This window comes from Lathyrus oleraceus, chromosome 4 (genome assembly GCF_024323335.1).
Source record: "Lathyrus oleraceus cultivar Zhongwan6 chromosome 4, CAAS_Psat_ZW6_1.0, whole genome shotgun sequence".
Lineage (NCBI taxonomy): Eukaryota > Viridiplantae > Streptophyta > Magnoliopsida > Fabales > Fabaceae > Lathyrus > Lathyrus oleraceus.
Genome location: NC_066582.1, coordinates 111,606,035 through 111,629,007, shown reverse-complemented (window position 1 = coordinate 111,629,007; position 22,973 = coordinate 111,606,035). Strand labels below are relative to the sequence as shown.

The 22,973-nt window shown below is 38.9% G+C and overlaps 1 protein-coding gene across 1 annotated transcript; it reads left to right on the top strand.

Annotated features, from left to right (window-relative positions):
• Nucleotides 1–20,989: 20,989 nt before the first annotated feature.
• Nucleotides 20,990–22,566, top strand: LOC127073829 (probable pectate lyase P59). The gene is made up of 4 exons (XM_051015059.1): nucleotides 20,990–21,183; nucleotides 21,270–21,930; nucleotides 22,016–22,258; nucleotides 22,351–22,566. Exons 1-4 carry the CDS (start codon nucleotides 20,990–20,992, stop codon nucleotides 22,564–22,566), a joined length of 1,314 nt encoding a protein of 437 aa, XP_050871016.1.
• The last annotated feature ends 407 nt before the right edge of the window (nucleotides 22,567–22,973 follow it).

Below are 22,973 nucleotides of genomic sequence, written 5' to 3'. Positions count from 1 at the left end.
TCTTGTATGCTCCGCACACGGTCCTTTGCAGGGACCAGGGCTCCTCCATTAGCAGAAGGCTTGTACCCCAAACCAAAACGGTCATTTTTCTCATTGACGTTGACGACTTGCCCCCAACCTGCAGGGCCTCCACCTTCAACTGCTGATTTTCTGCTCTTCAAAGAGGTGAATGACAAACTGGTTTTCTCAATAGGATCCTTAACCTCTTCAAGTGTGGCATTGGATATTTCAAGGGCTTGAAAAGAGGTTTCCAAAGCATCCTCATCAGCCTCAATATAACGGAAAGAGGAGAGTTGACTGATGATAAAATCTTCTTCACCTGAGACAACGACGAGCTTGTTATCGACAACGAACTTCATCTTTTGATGCAGAGTAGAAGTTACTGCCCCAGCAGCATGTATCCATGGGCGTCCCAAAAGGCAGCTATAAGCTGGATTTATGTCTATAACTTGGAAATTGATGGGGAATACATGCGGTCCGATCTGTATTGGTAACTCTACCTCCCCAACTACTGTCCTTCGCGAACCATCAAATGCTTTCACCACAAGCGCACTAGGTTTCAACTCCGAACCTTGGTAAGACAATTTAGCAAGTGCCCTCTTTGGCAGAACATTGAGGGATGATCCAGTGTCAACTAAGACTCTGGCCAAAGCATCTTCTTGGCACTTTATGGATACATGTAAAGCGCGATTGTGATTCTTCCCCTCCTTGGGTAGCTCTTCATTGCTGAAGCTTAGAGTGTTGCAGGCTGTGATATTGGCGACCACTCCATCGAATTGGCCGACCGTTATATCTTGGGTAACATGAGCCTGAGCAAGCACTTTCAGCAGAGCCTCCCTATGAGCTTCGAAATTCAGAAGCAAAGACAAGATAGATATTTTTGATGGCGTTTGATGCAACTGATCAACTATCTTGTAGTCAGATTTCTTTATTATCCTTAGGAACTCACTTGCTTCATCTGTTTGCACAGCCGGCTGTTCCCCTCCATGTTCTGGGGTAGGAATTACATTTGTAGCTACCCTTATTGGCTCTTGAGGGTTCACATTAAAGTTGGGAGTATAAATCCGACCACTGCGGGTCATCCTGCTTGTCCCTGCGATGTTAGTGATGTCGGCGTCAACATTCTTCAAGCCTCTTTCACTTTCAGCAGCTTTGGGCTTTCCATCTACCACTGTTATGTCGTACTTCCAGGGTACCACCTTGGTGCTTTCGAAAGGAAATGGGGTAGGCATGCAAACTACCACGGTGATGGATGAACAACGTCTCTTCTGTGATAAGTTACCTCAAACGGTTCTGGTATATTAAAAACGGGTTCAATGACTGAAACTTCCTCGTTTGTTGTTGGACCACAAATTTGTAAAACACCTTGATCCACCAAGTTATGAATGTCATTTCGTAACACTTTACATCCTCTTGGATGAACGACACATTCCTCACAGTCGTCGTGACATGTATTAATCAATCTAGCCCCCACCAATCCTGCATGAAGCGCTAGCAATGGAGTTTTAACATCTTCCACATTTTTGATTATACACACATCAGATGCATCCTCGACGGCATTAACATCACCATGCGCCGGCAAAGGGTTACTTTTGACATTGGGTCCGACGTCTCGAAACGACAGAATCTTCTTCTCAACCAGGTCTCGCACAATATGCTTTAAAGCATAACATCCTTCTAAATCATGTCCAGGGGCACCCCCATGGAAAGGACAATGGGCATCTGGATTGTACCACGGAGGTAAAGGATTTGGTAGAGGACCCAAAGATCTGGGAGTCATCAACCCTTTCTGTAGTAATGATGGGTACAATTCAGTGTATGTCATAGGGATTGAAGCAAACGGAAGTCTACCTCTCTGTACCCTATTTTGATTTGGAGGATTTTATGGACGAGGAGCCTGTGCCCTTGGCTGTTGATAAGCAGGTGGCGCCGGCGCTTGCTGGTATATTGGCGCTTGTTGAGCAGGTTGATAGACAGGAGCTTGTGACTGGTTGAAATTTGGTGTGACTGCTGCCACATACGGTTGTTGAACATATTGTACTGGATATATCGGTTGTTGTTGAGCAAATTGGTGTTGTTTCTTCCATGAATGACTCCTCCTTTGACTGGTTGACACTGCATTTGTATCACCCTCCTTCTTTCTTTGAAATCCTCCAGGAAACTTTTTGGCATTACTACCAGATGTTTCAGAGGTAGTCATCATCTTTCCATTCTTCAATCCCAACTCGACCTTTATGCCCAGGGCGACCAGGTCAGAGAAGCTTGCAGATACGCTACTCACCATTCTTTCATAGAACACGGGTTTGAATGTATCCATGAACCAATCCGCTAACTCCTTCTCAGCCAGAGGTGGTTCGACTTGCGAGGCCACTTTCCTCCATCGTTGCGCGTATTCCTTAAAAGACTCCTTATCTTTCTGGGACATGCTGAGCAATTGCCTCCTATCTGGGGCCACATCCATATTATACTTGTAATGTTGGATAAAAGCATCAGATAAGTACTGGAAACAACGAATCCTACTCTGATCAAGGCTTAAGTACCATTTAGAGGGAGCGTCCCTCAAGCTGTCTTGGAAGCAATGTATCATGAGTTTGTCATCCTCTACATGCGCAGCCATTTTTCGATAGTACATAATAAGGTGACTCTTAGGACACGAGTGGCCCTCATACCTATCGAAATCTGGGGTCTTGAACTTCGCAGGAATCACAAGACCTGATACTAAGCACATCTCTTTAGCAGTAGCAACAAAAACTTGGTCACCTTCCATAGCCCTCAATCTTTTCTCAAGCATCTGGTAATTCTCCTTCATCCCTCTTATGTCTTCCTGCCTTTCCTCATCTTCGTCTGAAAAGTCTGGAGCATGTTGTTGATCCTCAAAGTAGGGTTGCACATGTGCACGAACGAGAGGAGGTGCGAACGTGTGAACCACTGGATGATTTTCATTGATGGTCGGTAGAGGAGCAGTCTGCTGAGCGGATGGTGCAAAACCAGGGGCACCTTCAATTGTAGGCGTGAAACCGGGAGGTAAACCATAGGTTGGCCAGGTTGTTGGTACTGCCCTTGCAGGTTGGGGTTCAATCGTTGGACCGGCGATTTCTGAAACAACCGTCGTTTGGGTGTCTAACTTTGCCCTAATGACCTGTAATATCTCCATGACCTGACCCATGTTTCCATGTAGGTCTTCGAGCTCTGAGCTCACTCGCTCCAATTCATGCTCTTGATCTGCCATCCTTTGACGAGCTCTGGCACGAGTATTATACTGGTGTTGAAAATTCAGCGTGAAACTGGAGGAAGAAAGGACAGAATGAGACTCTGTTTTGAAAATGCATGAATGCATGTATGGATGCATTTTGTTTGCAAAACTCTTGGTTAGTTTCAATCATTCATTTCAAAAATGTCACAACACTTGTTCGCAAATATTTAAAATAATAAGGAAATGAAACACAATAAAATGAATCTCAAAAGCGATTTTTCATTAATCTCATATCAAAGTTCAAATACAAACAACGTGCTCATGGCTTATGGGCTTTCCGAATCGTAGCAAGGTCGGTAGTTAACCCTTCTAACATTGCCTTACAAAACTTAATGAAATTAAAGACTTGATGCGGGGTGTTCTCTGGACACATGCACCAATCAGCTTCTTGCAGCTTCTCAGGTAGCTCTTGCATGATGGAACTCGCAAATCCAGACAGCTTCAGAAATTTGCCCTTCCACTCAGTGTAAAGCCCTTGGAGATCTTGGATAATGCGCACATCTTCAGCCTTGGTCACCTCTATGTCCCTATAGAGGTTTCTCCAATATCTGCATTCACCTAGCAACACCATATAGGCAGCATCCTGATCCCCACCTTCAAGTGCCTGGATTCTAGCATCGGCTCGATCCAAATGATATTTCAGCCGTGTGCAAACTCTTTCTGACTCTTCAGTCTTCAGCTTCTCGCGTTCCAGAGTATCCTTGTATTTTTGAATGGTATTCTCCAGTTCACGAGTACGAATCTCGGAAATCAGTCGTGCTTCCCTTTTCATTTCAAGGGTCAGCTCCAGAGTCTTGTTGAGTTTTTGGATCCGGAGTAAAGCTCTATCCAACTCCTCTTCCTTTGATTTGAACACAGATTTAGTGCTATAGAGCGCTTGTCCAAACTTTTCTCTCCTTGCTTCAGACTCTCTAGCTCTTTTGTTGGAGACTTCAAGCTCTTTGTCCTTCTTTTGTTGATCGTCTTTCAAGTTCCCATTCTCTATCGAGACTCGGCCAAGCTTGATTCTCAAATCAGCATTTTCCAACTCCAACTCCTTGATACGGGCATTGAGCTTCTCTACATCTTCAGGTAATATGGGTTCTGGCTCAGGAACCAATGGATAGATAGAAGGATCAAATGGATAAGGGAGTTTAATCATCTGAACCCTCTCTCTAACCCAACAAGTGTAAGGCTCTTGGGCAATGACATTTCTCTTACCCAACTCCTTACCTTTCCTGATAACTGCTTGCCAAGACCTCTTGATCTTTTTCACCATGGGATGATCCGCTTCAACACCATGCAAGATGAAAGGCTCTAGAGCTTCAGCTTTTGGAGGGCCATTCATAGGGTACCCATGCTGCCTTATAGATAACATGGGGTTATAGTTGATGCAACCCTTGGTTCCTATCAACGGCACATTGGGGAAGTTTCCAATGCTGACAATCACATTCTCGGTTTCCCAATCCCTGATATACCACTTAACATGACTGGAGGTGAGGGAAGCTAACTTCTGGAAGGGCTTGAGTTCCTTTGAGACAAAAGGACCTTCTTCGGGCATATGGGATCTAAACCAGGCATGCAGCAATTGCGCACAACACAAGACGATTCCTCCCTTCTTCTCATGACGATCATGGAGAGTGTAGTAGATATCTACCAAGAGGAACGGTACAGGGTTACCAGAGAGGAAAATTCTCACCGCCAGGTGGTCCACAAAATGGTCAATATTTGGGAAGAGAACTATCCCATATACCAACACGGCTAACACAGCATAAAAGGCTTCCCAATTCCCTTCTTTTTCCATCTTTTTGGCCTGATCTTCCAAGAACTTCCTAGAAAAACCACTGAAAGGTCCTTTCACATCCCAATTGTCCACGACTTCAGAAACCTTCAGACTTAAAGCTGAAGCTATCCTCTTGGGGGGAATATCTTCATCGAGCTTAGGAAATGGATTATGATCCTTCAAATTCCGGCCTATGATCCTCTCAAACTCCTCCAAGGTAGGAGCCAACTGGAAGTCAGAAAACGTGAAACAACGTAGAGGTGGATCATAGAACTGAGCAATAGTCACTGCGGTCATCATGTCCATCTTCTCATTCAGGATGTCCAGAATTCTTCCATAGTTTTGTACAAAGCTGTTGAGTTTGATTGGTGTTATTTTAGCACTCAACTTCTGTAGGCTGGTAAGGTCCACGTTCTTGTATTTGAACTGAAAAGTGCCCCTTCTCTCAGGATTCATCTTGCTAACAAGTCTTGGATTCCTAAAATAATGCGAAACAAACTAAGAGTTTTGCTTTTTATGCGTATGCAATGAATGGATGGATGCAATGTTTTTTTGGTACAAGTTCAAAGGTCCGAGGTATGGATAAATTTGATTGCTTTCCAAGAATAGGTTCTCACCGGGTATGATCTAGGGCTTTGTTACAAAGGATCCCCAGAGTCATTGATTCACAAGAATGTTTGACGCTTACGGGAAATACTTTCCGATCGTCAACTCCATCAAGGGAATCTATTCTGGGTGAGGTTCTCGCACCGACTCTTACGAAGTATTCACCTCGGGAGTCCGTACTACGCAACCATCGACTGGGTTCTAGACAGGGTACTCAGAGTCATGGATTCAAAAGACTGTTTGACGCTTACGGAAAATACTTTCCGGTCATCAACTCCATCTAGGGAATCTATTCTGAGCGAGGTTCTCGTATCGATCCTTACGAAGTATCCACCTCGGGAATCCATACTACGCAACCATCATTTCTAGTTGGCCAAAGGTTCAATGTTCTAAAAGGTTCTTAGAGTCATGGACCCCTTTGAAACATCGAAGCTTACGAGGTATACACCTCAGGCGACAATATTTGCAAAAGAATCTACTCTAAGTGAGGTTCTCGTACCGACTCTTACGAGGTATTCACCTCGGGAGTCCGTACTACTCAACCATCGTCCTATCTTATGTTTTTTTTTCACTCTAGACTCGGGTGTAGAGTCTTTCCCACATGGTTTGCAATCAAGATCCAAGTACCTAACACGGTGGAACCAATATACAACAAATATCAATATAACAATAAAGATATTAAAAAGCAATAAATAATGGAAAAGTCACATAATTAAACAAACAAAGGCACACAAACGTCCTAACTATGCTTGACTCACTTAGGGATTGGGTAGTCCCCAGCAGAGTCACCATCTGTCGCACCTCGAAAAATGAGGGGATACGACTTCAAAGCGAAGCGCGATCGCACGCTCGCAATGATGGACTGAACAGAGTCGCCGCCGAACTTTATTTATTCCTAAAAAGGAAAGGGGAAATATCGATAAAACCCAAGACAAAAGAAAGGATAAGATATGGTCATCGCAACCAATATCAGGGTTCGGGAGTCAATTACGCAAGGGGAAGGTATTAGCACCCCTCACGTCCGTTGTACTCAACGGGAACCATTAGGTCAGTTGTGTGCGTTAGTGTTAGTTCGAAATGTTAGGCTTTTCAATTTATTAGGTAGGAAAGAAAGAATAGAAGAGAGGAGAAATGTTTTTGGATTTTTTAACGAAGGACTAAACCTAAGCTTTTTATTAGTGGGCCTGACAAGATTTAAAAATCCTGCTCCTACGTATCTCGAAAGGGAAATCAAGGCTTACGTAGTTCTGGGTAGAAAAATGTTTGTTTGTTGGTCGATTTTAGCGAAAGCTATACTGTATTAATCGACGAAAACATTGTTTTACCCAAAACAGATGAGGAGTGGACGCACACCGCACATCGAATGGATTTATAAATCTACATTCGGAACAGCGTCACTTATCTCGACTCAACAATCGTGGCCGAAACATTGTTTTGTATCACTTAAGACAAGATACCTTTCGTTTATGAAAAAGGTTTTTGATTAATCGCACGGCGGCGAGAAAAGAGTTTGATCGGTTGGGTGTATTTTGAGTGATGGCGAGAACTTGGATGAGCGAGATATACATCTCAAATCCTAGCCTCAGGAGTGCACGGTATACACCATGTTCCATTTCCATCTTTATTGAAAGAGGTTAAGATAGGAATTAAGTATTTTTTGGAATTTGATTGAGAAAGGGTTTGAAGAAACCGCATTGACAGTTTTAGACGATGGCGAGAGTTAAGATTGGCGAGGCATACGTCTCGAATCTTAATCTCAGGAGTGCATGGTATACACCATGTTCCATTTCCACCTTATAAAAAAAAGTGTTAAATAAGAATTAGGCATTTTGGAGTTTTGTTGTAAAAATGACTTGACCCTAGATCAAGTATTGATGGACGTTTTAAGAGAAATTTGAATGGGTGTTTGAGAGAAAACAAAGTGGATAAATTTGGATGATGGCGAGAGCTAGGATTGGCGAGATATACATCTCGAATCCTAGTCTTAGGAGTGCGCGGTATACACCACGTTCCACTTCCATCTTATTGAAAAGGTCTTAACTATGAATATAATTTTTTGAGTTTTTATTAGAAAAATGGCTTGACGTTGAATCAAGCGTTTGATGAAAGTTTGAAAGAAATGGAATAGAATGGGAGGGAGAAATGAATTGATTTTGTTTATTGAGAAAGTACTCGACGTTGGATCGAGTCATTATTTTTGCATTTTTGGAAATGGTTGATTTTATTCTTGTGTTAGTATCTAACTAGACAGTCAAACAGATAAAGAAATAAAACAGTACAAAATTATTACACATCGGGGAAGTGGAGTACATTTTGTCAAATGGGGATTCAAGATCATGAAACAATTAAATCGGGCCCAAACAACAAATAATGCAAAGTATGAGTGTAAGTGCAAAAGAACCGGCTCATTGTAAGAAAGCCCAAGAGTAAGCTATGTGAGGTTGATGGCGATGCTTAAAAGCAATCGACTTACAAGGGTATGAAAATGGGCTCGATATTGAATCGAGAAAAGTGTGGTTTTAAAAAATTTAAAGCGGTTTGAATGGATGATGAAATTAAAAGAAAACAAATCTGTGTTATTAAACAATAATGCAACTACGAGTATAGGAGAAATTATAATAAAACATAAACATAAAAAAAATGAATACTAAAGAAATAAAATGTTATATATAGGTATTGAACCAACTCCACTAAAGACCATGAAACTACCCCCTCTCCACTAGACCAATTATGATTAGTTATCATTTAAATAACAACTTAAATATATAAACCATACTAGATTGGAAAAAAAAAAACTAAAATAATAATAATAAAGGTCTGTTGGATTACCAAGAAAAACCCAGCCGCCTGGCTGTTGGGTTTCCAAAGAGAAATTAAAAGGTGCACTAAACAACATTACCAATAATTAAAATTAATACCAAGGAATACCAAAGGTAAATGGTCTTTAATAATATTTTAAATGCTATTTTATTAAAAGTAAATAAAAGAAATTTGGGAACAGAAACATTCTTTGAAACACTCAAAGTCCATTCACGAAGACTCTCTCCTGTTTCCTCATTCTCATCAAATCTCTCTCTCGCTCTCAACTTCACGTTTCTCTCACAATCTCACTCACACCAAACCCCTCTCTCAATCGCGTCTCTCTCAATCTCGTTCCCAATCGCTCACATCTCACTCAATCATGCAAGAATCCATGGCTGAAACAAAAAAAGAGCTCACCTCCGGCGGTGAAGACGGCAACGATGAAGCTCAAACCTCCCTCCTTCGCCTCTTCAAAACAGGTTTGTTTTTTATTCCGGGATTAGGGTTTTCTTGTGGTGTTTTTGTTCCGCCTCTCAATTTTTCGTCCTCACAATTCCTAGGGTTTTTTTTCGCCTCCAAGGTTTTCCGTCCTCTCACACTGATTCGCTCCCTCTCCTTTTATATTTTTCAGATTAGGGTTTTTGATTTGGTATGGTGGAGTTCAAAAGGGGTTTCTGCAAAATCCCTTTAGGGATCCTCAGTTTTGGATTGCCCTATTCGATGCTAAATCAGAAACGGTAATATGAACTTATGCTTTCTTCCTTTGTTTTGTCTTAATGCCGATTTGGGAATTCTTGAAATTTTAACGCTTTGGTAATTAATTGCGTTTTACTGCAGTGAAATTGGTTACAAGTGGACACATTGAAGAAGCTGAGAATTTGATGAAGGTTCCCTCGTGTTTCCAGTTATCCATCGCAAACTTTGTGTATACTTGTTGTAAGTTCATGTCCTGTTGCAGCTTGAAATGTTTGCCTTGCTAATTGCTCTGTGTTACTGCAGTGAAAAAATATTGAAGATTCAAAGGCGGTTTCGGTTTTGATCACAGCTTTGGATTGCTATGGTTTGGGTTATGCAGGTCCACGGTTAACATGAATTATGGCGGTATGATTGGTTATGGACCAGGGGCATCACTTAACAAGCATGAATTGAGTTATTCTGTTAGGTTGAATCCTACTGAGAAAGGCGACATTACTTTAATGTTCGGTGATAGCGCTTGTTGTGTTTGAATTTAGCTTATGGCTTGAGTGATAAGTAAACTGAACTCCTCCGGGTTTTTAATGTTTCAGGATGTTTGGATAATTGAGTATTTTCTTGGCCAATCTGCAGTGATTGCATCATTGGACTCATGTCATGTACATCATTATGTTGGTATGTACTTGGATTGAAACTATAGTGGGTCTGTTACAATGATTTCAAGCAATGTCCTCCATGTTGCATGCCTCCGGTGGCTAATTCCTAACAGGTATCACATTTATCCAAAGTTGCCAACTAATCTCAGCAGCATTGTATCTTTTTCCTGCTGAAAATGCATCCAAATAGAAAACACTCCTCTTCATTCTCACTCTCACCTACTGCATCTTTACAACAATTTTTGAAGATTCGCTGCTCAGTAAGTATCTGTCTACCGAAAAGAAGAAAAAGTTAATGTTCTTTATAACCTTGTAAACACCTGTGATAATGAGTGCAGGTACATGAACCTTTTGATGGTAAATGCACTTGATTTCGAGTCTTGGCTTTGTTTGGTCAACCATTGTAGCACTTACTATAAGGTTCCTCAATACCAATTCTTGCTTGATTAGGTAAAGGAGTACGGACAACACACTTCTGCGCTGGTTCTAACATTTCTCACTATGGTTCGCGCGATGTGATCTCTTGATTGTGCAGGTTTCTGCCTGCTGGACAAAGCAAAGTACGGCATGGTGGCTGAATTGCTATGGCTCGTGAACCTTTGGGAGAAAATAGCACAAGGAGTTTATTGCAGTCAATATACCCGCTGTTTCCGGCTTGACATGAAGTTATGTATTTGGATCATAGGCTAGGACTTCCCCTTTGGCAATTTGCAAACAGTTGTAACTCATATTTGTAACACATAAACGTATGGACGTGTATGTATTATTCTTCAAATTTGTGCATTCCTATATGCTTGAATTTTAGCAGTAAACATGATGTTCATTGTGGGTAAACACTCCTGAGTTGGCTTTGTAGATATAGTATGAACAAGATTTGTGTATTGGTTCACAAAGGTTCCTGTAATGTAATTTTGGCCTTTGAAATGAACATGGTTTATATTAACTTGTGTATGGAAGTGTAAGCTAGATCAGTGGATTAATGATTTATTGATCAAGGTCCAACATAATGAAAATGTACGGTTTAAAGTGATTAGGAAAAGAATAGGAATGGGTTTTTTTTTTAGCCACATGGTTGACTTTGGTCCACTGTTTGACCAAAAGTCAACGGTTGACAAAAATCAACCGTTTATCAAAAATTTCCAAATTTTGCACCCTTTCATATGACGGCAATGGAATGTAATCTAATCGTCAGTTGAATGAGATCTTTGTAAATGAAGGAATTTGGTATGAACTTGGAAATGTTATGAACTTGGAATGTATGATTTGTTATGCATATGATGCAAAAATAAAAAAAATGAAATTAATTCTATGAAAATTTAAATATGCCCGGACAAAATTGGGGGCTGACACCCTCCTTCTTGCAGTAGTAACACCTAATAGCAGGAGAATTATCATCATAAGAATTTTATAAAACTTTTCCATTCTTCTTCTCAAATCTACTATTTTTCTTCGTGAATTTTCCTTTTACGGACAATCCTTCACCAACAGACGATGACTTGTACTCCTTTCGTTCGTTCAAATCCTTAGAGTACATGGCTGATTAAACTTTTTCAAAGGTTAACAAATATTTTCCATGCAAGAGAGTTTCTTTGAAATGAGCATGAGACTTAGGTAAAGCACACAACATTAGCAATGCTTGATCTTCATCAGCAATCTTGACCTCGATATTCTCAAGATCAAGAATCAACTTGTTGAACATATCCAGTTGCTCAGCCAAGATTTTATCTTCACTCATCTTAAGTAAATACAAAGTTTGCTTCAGGTAGATACGATTGACCATGGATTTGGTCATATACAATCCCTCGAGTTTTCTCTGCACACCCGCTCTTGTCTTCTCCTTTGAGACTTGTCGGAGAACCTTATCACCAAGACTCAATTTGATGGCAATGTAGGCATTCTCGATCATCATCGTTTTCTCATTCTCCGTTAGGGAAACTGTTGGTGTAAGCCCTAGAGGGCAATACTTTTGGTACTTGTATCAAATTATTTATTAATAATAAAAGGATTTTTCTCTATTATGCTTGTTTAATAAAGTCCCTAGAATAGCTAGTTCGTTTAATGTATCAAGTGTGACTTAATCATGAGATCCCATTAAATATAAGGACACTATTCTTAAAGTATCTGTAGTCTAGCTTTATTGTGAAATGGGATAACATTAAAGCATTAAGACTATTATGTATATAGACTAATGATCATATCTCATGGATCATGGATAACGAGTTATCAAGTCTTAAACATAGGTATGAATATTAAGAGTAATATTTATACTGGATTGACCCACTATGAGAATACTATATAGAATGTTATGCAAAATATCATAAGTTATTCTCATGGTGATAGTGGTGTATACCACCCTTCAACCTGAAACCACTATGGACCCTAGATGTAGAGTCGAGTGCCTTATTGTTGATCAAACATTGTCTGTAACTGGATGACCATAAAGATAGTTAATGGGTACTCCACGAAGCATGTTGAGGGACATGAGTGACCTAGATAGAATTTGCCCATCCTGCGTAACAGAATAAATATCTACGGGTCCAATATTGAACTGGACAAGGATGACACGATTTATGCCTTGTGTCCAATATAGACATAAGGGAAAAAGGGTAATTGTACACATAAGTATTATCACAAAAGGATTTGTCAGATCACATGAAATTTTCGTGTCTTGGGTAGCAGTGATGTGTTGCTAGATACCGCTCACTGTTTATTATGTTAAATATGTGATTTAATATAATTTCCAATATCGTGAAAACCTACAGGGTCACACACAAAAGGACGGATTGATGAGAGATAGAGTAACTAAGGAACACCGTAAGATACGGTGCACTTAAGTGAATTGTAGAACATCGTAAGGTACAGTGTACTTGAGTAGAATATGAAATATGGTAAGGTATCATGCGCTTAAGTGATTTTGGCATATTATAAGATATGGGTCACATACACTTAAGTGGGCTTTTTAGCTTGCAGCCCACACAAGTGGTTCTATAAATAGAACCCTCGTGCAGAAGCATTTGTAGAGTTGTAATTTCATTTCTCTCTCTCTCTCTCTCTCTCTTCTCTCTCTTCTCTCTCTCTCTCTCTCCTCTCTCTCTCTCTCTCTCTCTCCTCTCTCTCTCCTCTCACTCACTCACTCAAAGCCTTCATTCGTAGCAGCTAGCCCTGAGATTGAAGGAATCCATTCGTGTGGACTGAGAAGAGGCGTTGTCACCATTCAACGTTCGTGATCGCTCCGTAGATCTGCATCAAAGGTTTCAATCGCCACAAGAGGTAACGATTCTATCACTGATCACATCCATTCGTAAGGATCACTAAAGGAGATTTTTTTTAAATTCCGCTGCATTTTGGATCGCTCTTCTCCTTCAGTGGTATCAGAGCCTCTTACGAAACCATGCATCTGATAGCTGTTTATTTTATGTATTAATACGTTTAAAAGATAGAATGAATCAAAGAATAAATGAGTAATTAAATTTGGCATCATGTGTGTACGATTTGGATGATTGATGTTGACTATACTTCAGAATCCGACGTTAGTATGGTGAAGCAGCGATACATCGATCATCCATAGGTTACACAATTGAGATCGATCAAGTTATATATATGATATAAGTAATCCTGATGCAAAATACGGTATATATGATATATTGTTTCTGTTTCGTTCATTCAAACACTTAATGATTGTTTTCCTTTGAGCGATCAATGGTCATTTGCTTCTTTATCCGACATTAGTATGGTGAAGCAATGACGTGTTGATCAATCATATTGAATTAACAATCGAGGTGTGTTTGACGGTCTGAAATTGGTACATTAGAGTTCATGGCGGCACAAGGGTTATGCTGTCAAAGAGTTATGCAATTAGGGTTGTGACTATGCAAGAGTTGTGCTTTAAAGTATCCAGTGTTGATGTGAAAATCGACGTCGATTTCAAATGAATTGTTCATTAAAATTTTGCGTCGGTCTGCTGCCCCCTTGACCCCCGGCTAACTCTGCGTAGTGTGATTGGTCGCCGAAATTTAATTTGGTTTTAATTAATTAACAGAATTTAAATTAATAATAATAATGTGTTTATTATTATTGTCTTGTGGTGATCGGTTATGGCCTTAGTTTTCCTTTATTTTGTTTTGGGATTTTAAAATACGACATGCGTATCGTCTCTCCCTTTTAATCTCTTAACGTAACTTCTTTTCTCATCTCACTCCCTCGTATGTAAAATGAGTTTCTTTTATGTAATATAATGTTATGAAGAAAGAGAAGAATACAATATCAAAGAAGGACAACCTTGAAGATCTTTCTTGGAGAAGCTTATATCGTTATTAGGTTAGCTTAGGTTCTCTCATTGGCTTGGGAGAACAATTGCGCTAGGGGCCATAATTGTTTCATTATGTATGTTGATGTATGTGAGAGACGATTTATATGATAAATAAGCCGGTGAGATCAGAATAATTGCAAATTCCCTCAAATTAAATATTAAGTTTATGCTTTCCAAGTTTTAGCACTCATCAAGAATAGTATCGAATAATGTAGGTTTCGCCTACGCGAGGTGCATATTCTATATTAGAAAGGTACGATGGGATAATTGTAATATCCAATTGCTAAAACAACAGACCAAACTTAACTAAACAAATTATAATAAGATTATATATGTTTAGAAGCAAGAGTTGGAAATGATCCATGTGATGGATTGGAATAAGGAGTTATTCACCCAACTAAAATATTCGAGAGTCGTATTAGATACAATTGGAAGGAGTTCCTACATAAATAACCTAGTTTTGTGTAATCCGCCTACACGAACTTAAAACAAAGTGAAATGTGGATCTCGACCCACTAGAAAATCTTCCAACGGGATTTTTCGAATCAAATGGTGAGTGTCATTTGTTTTGAGTAAAATAGTGGGAGCATATTTAATTAAAGGCCTAATTAAATATGTTATTGATACTTATATTTTCATTATTTTCATGTAGATTACCATGACAACAAACACCTCTAACAACATTTTGTGATCAATCCTTGACAAGGAAAAATTGTCTGGGGCAAATTTTCTGGATTGGCACCGAAATCTGAGGATTGTCCTCAAACATGATAGAAAGTTGTATGTCTTGGAGAAATCTGTTCCTGAAGAGGAACCTCATAGTTCTGCATCTAAGGCAGAAAGAGATGCTTATAGGAAGCATGTTGATGATGTCGATGAAATTGCTTGCCTCATGCTAGCTACCATGAACTCGGAGTTGCAAAAGCAACATGAGAACATGGCAGCGTTCGATATGATCGAACACCTGAAGATGCTCTATCAAGAGCAAGAAAGGCATGAAAGGTTTGAAGTTTCAAAAGCCCTTTTTCAAGGAAAGTTAGCTGAGGGAGCCCTTGTAGGTCCCCATGTGCTCAAGATGATTGGGTATGTGGAGAACCTTGAGAGGTTGGGTTTTCCCCTCGGAAAGGAACTTGCGACTGATTTGATCTTGCAATCGTTGCCAGATAGATTCAGTCAATTTATCCTTAATTTCAATATGAATGATATGGATAAATCTCTTCCTGAAATGCTAGCCATGTTAAAAACTGCTGAGCAGAATCTGAAGTTAAAAGGGAAGTCCATTCTGATGATCGGAAATGGAAAGAGACAGAACAAAAGACCCACCAAGCAGGGTGATAAAGGGAAAGGCAGGGAAGTTGCCAAACCCAAACCCACTGCTCCTGCTTTGAAGCCTAGTAGAGGCATAGCAAAGGAAGGCACATGCTTCCATTGCGGTAAGACCGGACACTGGAAGAGAAACTTCCCAAAGTACTTGGAAGATAAGAAGAATGGAGTAGAGACTTCAACTTCAGGTATTTTTGTTATTGAAATTAATTTATCTACTTCTGCATCATGGGTATTAGATACTGGATGTGGTTCTCACATTTGTACCAATGTGCATGGGATAAAAAGGAGTAGAGATTTGGCAAAAGGTGAAGTTGACCTACGAGTTGGCAATGGAGAAAAGGTTGTTGCTTTAGTCGTAGGAACCTATGTATTGACTTTACCTAGTGGTTTAATAATTCAGTTAGAGAACTGTTATTATGTACCTGCAATTAGCAGGAATATTATTTTCTTTTCTTGTTTAGACAAGTTTGGTTTTTCATTTATAATAAAGAACAATTGTTGCTCCATTTATTTGAATGATATATTCTATGCTACTACACAAATGAACAATGGACTATATGTCCTTGATCTTGAATTGCTTATTTATAACATTAATACTAAAAGGATGAAACCTAATGAGTTAAATCCAACTTACCTTTGGCATTGTCGATTAGGCCACATAAATGAGAAACGCATTTCCAAACTCCATAAAGATGGACTCTTGGACTCTTTTGATTATGAATCATATGAGACATGAAAATCTTGTTTAATTGGAAAGATGACAAAGTCTCCATTCACAGGAAAAGGTGAAAGAGCTAATGATCTTTTGGCCCTCATACATACTGATGTATGTGGATCACTAAACATATCAGTCAGAGGAGGTTTTCAGTACTTCATCACATTTACTGATGATTTCAGTAGATATAGTTATGTGTATTTAATGAAACACAAATCAGAGTCCTTTGAAAAGTTCAAGGAATTCAAGAATGAAGTACAAAACCATCTAGGTAAGAATATTAAAACTCTTCGATCAGATCGAGGTGGTGAGTATTTAAGCCTAGAGTTTGATGACCATCTGAAAGAGTGTGGGATCCTATCCCAACTTATTCCTCCTATAACACCATAATGGAACGGTGTATCTGAGAGAAGAAATCGATCCTTGTTAGACATGGTCCGATCCATGATAAGTCACGCCGATCTTCCAAAATCCTTTTGGGAACATGCACTATTGACAGCAACTTACACACTTAACTGTGTTCCATCCAAAAAGGTTGAGAAGACACCATATGAGATATGGAGTGGTAAGAAACCACATATGTCTTACATGAAGATTTGGAGTTGCAAAGTTTATGTGAAACGAAAAATTTCAACTAAGCTTGAGCCCAAATCTGACAAATGCTTATTTATGGGGTATCCTAAAGAAACAAGAGGGTATTACTTCTACAATCCTTCTGAGGGCAAAGTGTTTGTCGCTCGAACTAGAGTTTTCCTAGAAAAGGATTTTATTTCCAAAGGAATCAGGGGGAGGAAATTAGAGCTTGAAGAAATTCAAGAATCACAAAGCATTGATACACCTATGGAGGAATTAGAGCGGGAAACACAAGTAGTTGTGAAAGAGCAACATGCTCAAGTAGAACAAGACCAGCGTAGGTTAAGCAGGATACGTCACCTACCTGAGAGATATGGATATCTCATAACTGATCAAGGTGATGTACTACTCATGGATCAAGATGAGCCTGTGACCTACCAAGAGGCCATAACTGGTCCCGAGTCTGAGAAGTGGCTAGAAGCCATGAAATCTGAAATGGATTCCATGTACACAAACCAAGTTTGGACCTTGGTAGAGCCTCCTATAGGAGTTAACCCTATAGGATGCAAGTGGGTCTTTAAAAAGAAGACTGGCATGGATGGTAAGGTACATACCTATAAGGCAAGACTGGTTGCAAAAGGATATAAACAAATTCATGGGGTTGACTATGATGAAACCTTCTCACTAGTTGCAATGCTTAAATCTGTTCAAATTTTACTTGCTATCGCTGTATATCATGATTATGAAATATGGAAGATGGATGTCAAAACTTCTTTCCTTAATAGGAATCTTCTTGAGGATGTGTACATGACACGGCCTGAAGGATTTGACATACCAGAAGAAGCCCAAAAGATATGTAAATTACAAAGATTAATCTATGGATTGAAGCAAGCTTCCAGAAGTTGGAATCTTCGTTTTGATGAAACAGTAAAACAATATGGATTCATCAAGAACAAAGATGAGCCTTGTGTCTACAAGAAGGTTAGTGGGAGCGTGATCGTTTTCCTGGTATTATATGTAGATGACATATTACTCATTGGAAACGATGTCCCTACCCTGCAACAAGTAAAGTCTTGGTTGGGGAAATGTTTTTCTATGAAAGACCTAGGTGAAGCAGCCTATATATTAGGAATCAGGATCTATAGAGATAGATCACAAAAACTGCTTGGCCTAAGTCAGAGTACATACATAGACAAAGTGCTGAGACGCTTTAATATGCATGATTCCAAGAAAGAATTCATACATATGCAACATGGCTTGTGTCTATCAAAAACACAATCCCCTTCAACTAAGGAAGAAAGGGATCGCATGAATAAGATTCCATATGCATCTGCAATAGGATCTATCATGTATGCCATGTTATGTACTCGACCAGATGTCTCATATGCTTTAACTGCAACAAGTAGGTACCAATCTGATCCTGGTGATGTTCATTGGTTAGCTGTCAAGAATATCCTTAAGTATTTTAGAAGGACTAAGGACTCCTTCTTGATATATGGAGGTCAGGAAGAGCTTGCTGTAATTGGATACACCGATGCTAGCTTCCAGACAGATAAGGATGACTTTAGATCGCAATCTGATTATGTTTTTTGCTTAAACGGTGGCGTTATGAGCTGGAAAAGTTCAAAGCAAGATACAGTTGCTGATTCTACAACTGAGGCCGAGTATATTTTTGCCTCAAGTGCAGCAAAGGAAGTTGTTTGGATCAAAAAGTTCATTAGTGAACTTGGCATAGTTCCTAGCATTGTGGATCCCATTGGTCTCTATTGTGATAACAATGGTGCTATCGCACAAGCTAAGGAGTCTAGATCTCACCAACGATCCAAACACATACTTAGGCGTTATCACCTCATTCGAGAGATAATAGATAGAGGAGATGTGAAAATATGCAGAGTATCTACACTTGACAATATTGCTGACCCACTGACAAAGCCTCTTGCGCAGCAGAAGCATGATGGTCATACTAGATCTATGGGCATTAGGGATATGCATGATTGGCTTTAGTGCTAGTGGGAGATTGTTGGTGTAAGCCCTAGAGGTCAATACTTTTGGTACTTGTATCAAATTATTTATTAATAATAAAAGGCTTTTTCTTTATTATGTTTGTTTAATAAAATCCCTAGAATAGCTAGTCCGTTTAATGTATCAAGTGTGACTTAATCATGAGATCACATTAAACATAAGGACACTATTTTTAAAGTATTTGTAGTCGAGCTTTATTGTGAAATGGGATAACATTAAAGCATAAAGACTATTATGTATATAGACGGATGATCATATCTCATGGATCATGGATAAGGAGTTATCAAGTCTTAAACATAGGTATGAATATTAAGAGTAATATTTATACTGGATTGACCCACTATGAGAATACTATATAGAATGTTATGCAAAGTGTCATAAGTTATTCTCATGGTGATAATGGTGTATACCACCCTTCGACCTGAAACCACTATGGACCCTAGATGTAGAGTTGAGTGCCTTATTGTTGATCAAACATTGTCTGTAACTGGATGACCATAAAGACATTTGATGGATACTCCATGAAACATGCTGAGGGACATGAGTGACCTAGATGGAATTTTTCTATCCTGCGTAACAGGATAAATGTCTATGGGCCCAATATTGAACTGGACAAGGATGACACGGTCTATGCCTTGTGTTCAATATAGACATAAGGGCAAAAGGATAATTGTACACATAAATATTATCACAAAAGGATTTGTCAGATCACATGACATTTTCGTGTCTTGGGTAGCAGTGATGTGTTACTAGATACCGCTCACTATTTATTATGTTAAATACGTGACTTAATACAATTGTCAATGCCGCGAAAACCTACAGGGTCACACACAAAAGGACAGATTGATGAGAGATAGAGTAACTAAGGAACATCGTAAGGTACGGTGCACTTAAGCGAATTGTAGAACATCGTAAGGTACGGTGTACTTAAGTAGAATACGAAATATGGTAAGGTACCACGCGCTTAAGTGGTTTTGGCATATTATAAGATATGGGTCACATACACTTAAGTGGACTTTTTAGCTTGTCGTCCACACAAGTGGTTCTATAAATAAAACCCTTGTGCAGCAGCATTTGTAGAGTTGTAATTTCGTTTCTCTCTCTCTCTCACTCAAAACCTTCATTCGTAGTAGCTAGCACTGAGATTGAAGGAATCCGTTCGTGTGGACTGAGTAGAGGCGTTGTCACCATTCAACTTTCGTGATCGCTCCGTAGATCTGCATCAAAGGTTTCAATCGCCACAAGAGGTAACGATTCTATCACTGATCATGCCCATTCGTAAGGATCACTAAAGGAGGAATTTTTTTAAATTCCGTTGCGTTTTGGATCGCTCTTCTCCTTCAGAAACAACCATATTCTCTGATCCTTTCAATGTTTCTAACAAACCCTATTGAATCAATAGGGCTTGCATCTTCAAGCGCCACAAATCAAAATCATTCACACCGGTGAATTTCTTAACCAATACATCCTCTAATATATCTTAGAATGTTCGAATATAAGTAATCCTAACTTCTTTTTTATGTATCGTATGTAAGACTTTCCATAAAATTTCCCTTTAACATTCTATAATTTCCCTTTAACATTCTATAATACGCTTTATCTGAATCAATATAAACTAAAACTCATAAATTTTCGCTAAAATAACATTGAAAACACATTATTATGATGTTTCTCATTTCCCCTATCCATTTTATAGCTAAATATATGTATATGTATGGTTCCACAATTTAACGGTGATGTGCAATGTGGAAACAATACCAAGTAGGTTTAAATATTATTTTCACATATTATTTCTCATTACTTCAAGCTACTCACTCTTGTATGGCATTAATGACAATACACATATAATCAACTCATACAAATAATTGACATGCAATGTAGTCCAAATTGGAGAAACATATTAAGCAAATACACTAAATATAAACCATCCAAACAAAGGTTTTGCCTATGTTCATTCATTGAGATTTACGGCTGATGCCTCATGCATATACTCTTTCCCATATTATAGTATTTCATTTTTACAAAAGTGAACAAATTTATGGTCTATAAAGGCTCACAATCACACCACCAAATATATAGCATATGAAGCAGAATCAAAGCATGCATCTCGTTGATATTTTACTATTTTTCCATACAAATATAGCACTAAAAGGATCTAATAATACCGTGTACGTAGGGCCTATCACAAAATCAGGAAAAAGGATTTCAAACATAATAAAAGAAACAAGAACACAAACAAAAACTTGATAAGGATTCAACAAACATCGATGGAATGGAAACTTTAAAGCTTAGATTGCTTTTTTTGTATGTATTTTATCTTGCTATATTCCCTACCTTTGAAGCTAACATAGTTCACTTCGACCAACACTGGCAAAGACGGTCACATGAAGCCAAAAAAGCTGCACATAAGGCTCACCAGTTAAACCCTCAGGGTGTTGCTGCTACTTTCAATAACCATGTCCACAGGTATATCATTTTTTGTTTATATTTTCTTTGCTTTTATATTCACTGGTGAATAGCCTTATAAAAAGGAAATTTCATGTATGTGGCAGGCTTTTCAGTGGTTTCAATGGTACAAGGAGGAGTTTAGGCAGAAAATCCCAAAACAAAGGTCCATGCAAAGCGACAAATCCCATCGATAGTTGCTGGAGATGTGATCCTAACTGGGAAAAGAATCGCAAGAAGCTAGCAGATTGTGCTCTTGGTTTTGGCCAAGGCACGACAGGAGGCAAAGATGGTAAAATCTATGTTGTCTCTGATCCGTCCGACAACGATCTTGTTAACCCGAAACCAGGGACGTTGCGATACGCAGCCATTCAAAAAGAGCCATTATGGATCATTTTTAAACATAGCATGAACATCGTATTGAAAGCGGAGCTTCTACTAACGGATCACAAGACCATAGATGCACGTGGTGCAAATGTTCATATTAGTGGAGGTGCTCAAATAACAATGCAATATGTGAGAAACATCATCATTCATGGGTTACATGTACATGATATTAAACAAGGTAGTGGTGGACTCATGAGAGACTCGATGAGTCACTTTGGACAACGTTCGATGAGTGATGGTGATGGAATTTCAGTGTTTGGAGCTAGTCATATTTGGATAGATCACATTTCAATGTGGAATTGTTATGATGGTTTGATTGACGTCGTAGCGGGATCAACTGCTATAACCATTTCCAACTGTCATATGACACATCAAGACCATGTAACTAATTAACACCGCATCAAGTTTTTTTTTGTTTGCATGCATGCATGTAGATGATGTTTTTTGTTTGTTTGTTTTGGTTTAGGTTATGTTATTTGGAGCAAGTGATGGGTTCTCAGGAGATCAAATATCGCAAATAACAGTAGCTTTCAACCATTTTGGGAAAGGATTGATACAGAGAATGCCAAGGTGCAGATGGGGTTTCTTTCATATTGTTAACAATGATTACACTCATTGGCTTATGTATGCGATTGGTGGTAGCACACATCCTACTATACTCAGCCAGGGTAACAGGTTTATTGCTCCTCCGAACCCAAATGCAAAAGAGGTATATTATGCCTATGTATATGAATGTATAAAATGTTGTGAATTTATAGGACTGGTTTGTCAAGTTGTTAAAATGGTTGATTGATTTATTAGGTGACAAAGAGGGATTATTCGCCTGAAAGTGTGTGGAAGAATTGGAATTGGATATCAGAGAATGACTTGATGATGAATGGAGCGTTTTTTATACAGTCTGGAAAAAAGGTTGCAACTATGGGCAAAGATGGCATTTTGCCAAAGCCTGGGAGTTTTGCAGCAGAACTTACTAAATATTCAGGTTCTATAAAATGTGAAGTAAACAAGCCATGTTGATGACCAGATACAATTTATTAGACACTCAAACTGAGTCTAATCTAGACTGTAGCAGTAGTAAACCAAGCATCAGACTCAAAACCCTAGCTAGCTATTGTAATTATATTGTGTTTGTCTTTTTCTTTTAATTTCCCCTCCTTATACCCTTTGATCATATTTGAAAAATCAATGGACAAAAGACTAGAGTAGTAACTCAGATGTAGGTAGATATATGTAAATATAAAGTAAAAGAACAAGCATATTCTACTATGGCCAGGTGGATGCAAGACATGAAAATAAAAATTTCTTTCATGCACTACTATTATATATTTTTCTTGTCCCCTTATTTGAGATGCATGATTGTCATCTTCTTATAATTGTATATTTGGTTGTAAAATTGAAACATACATAATTGATTCTAGATATAA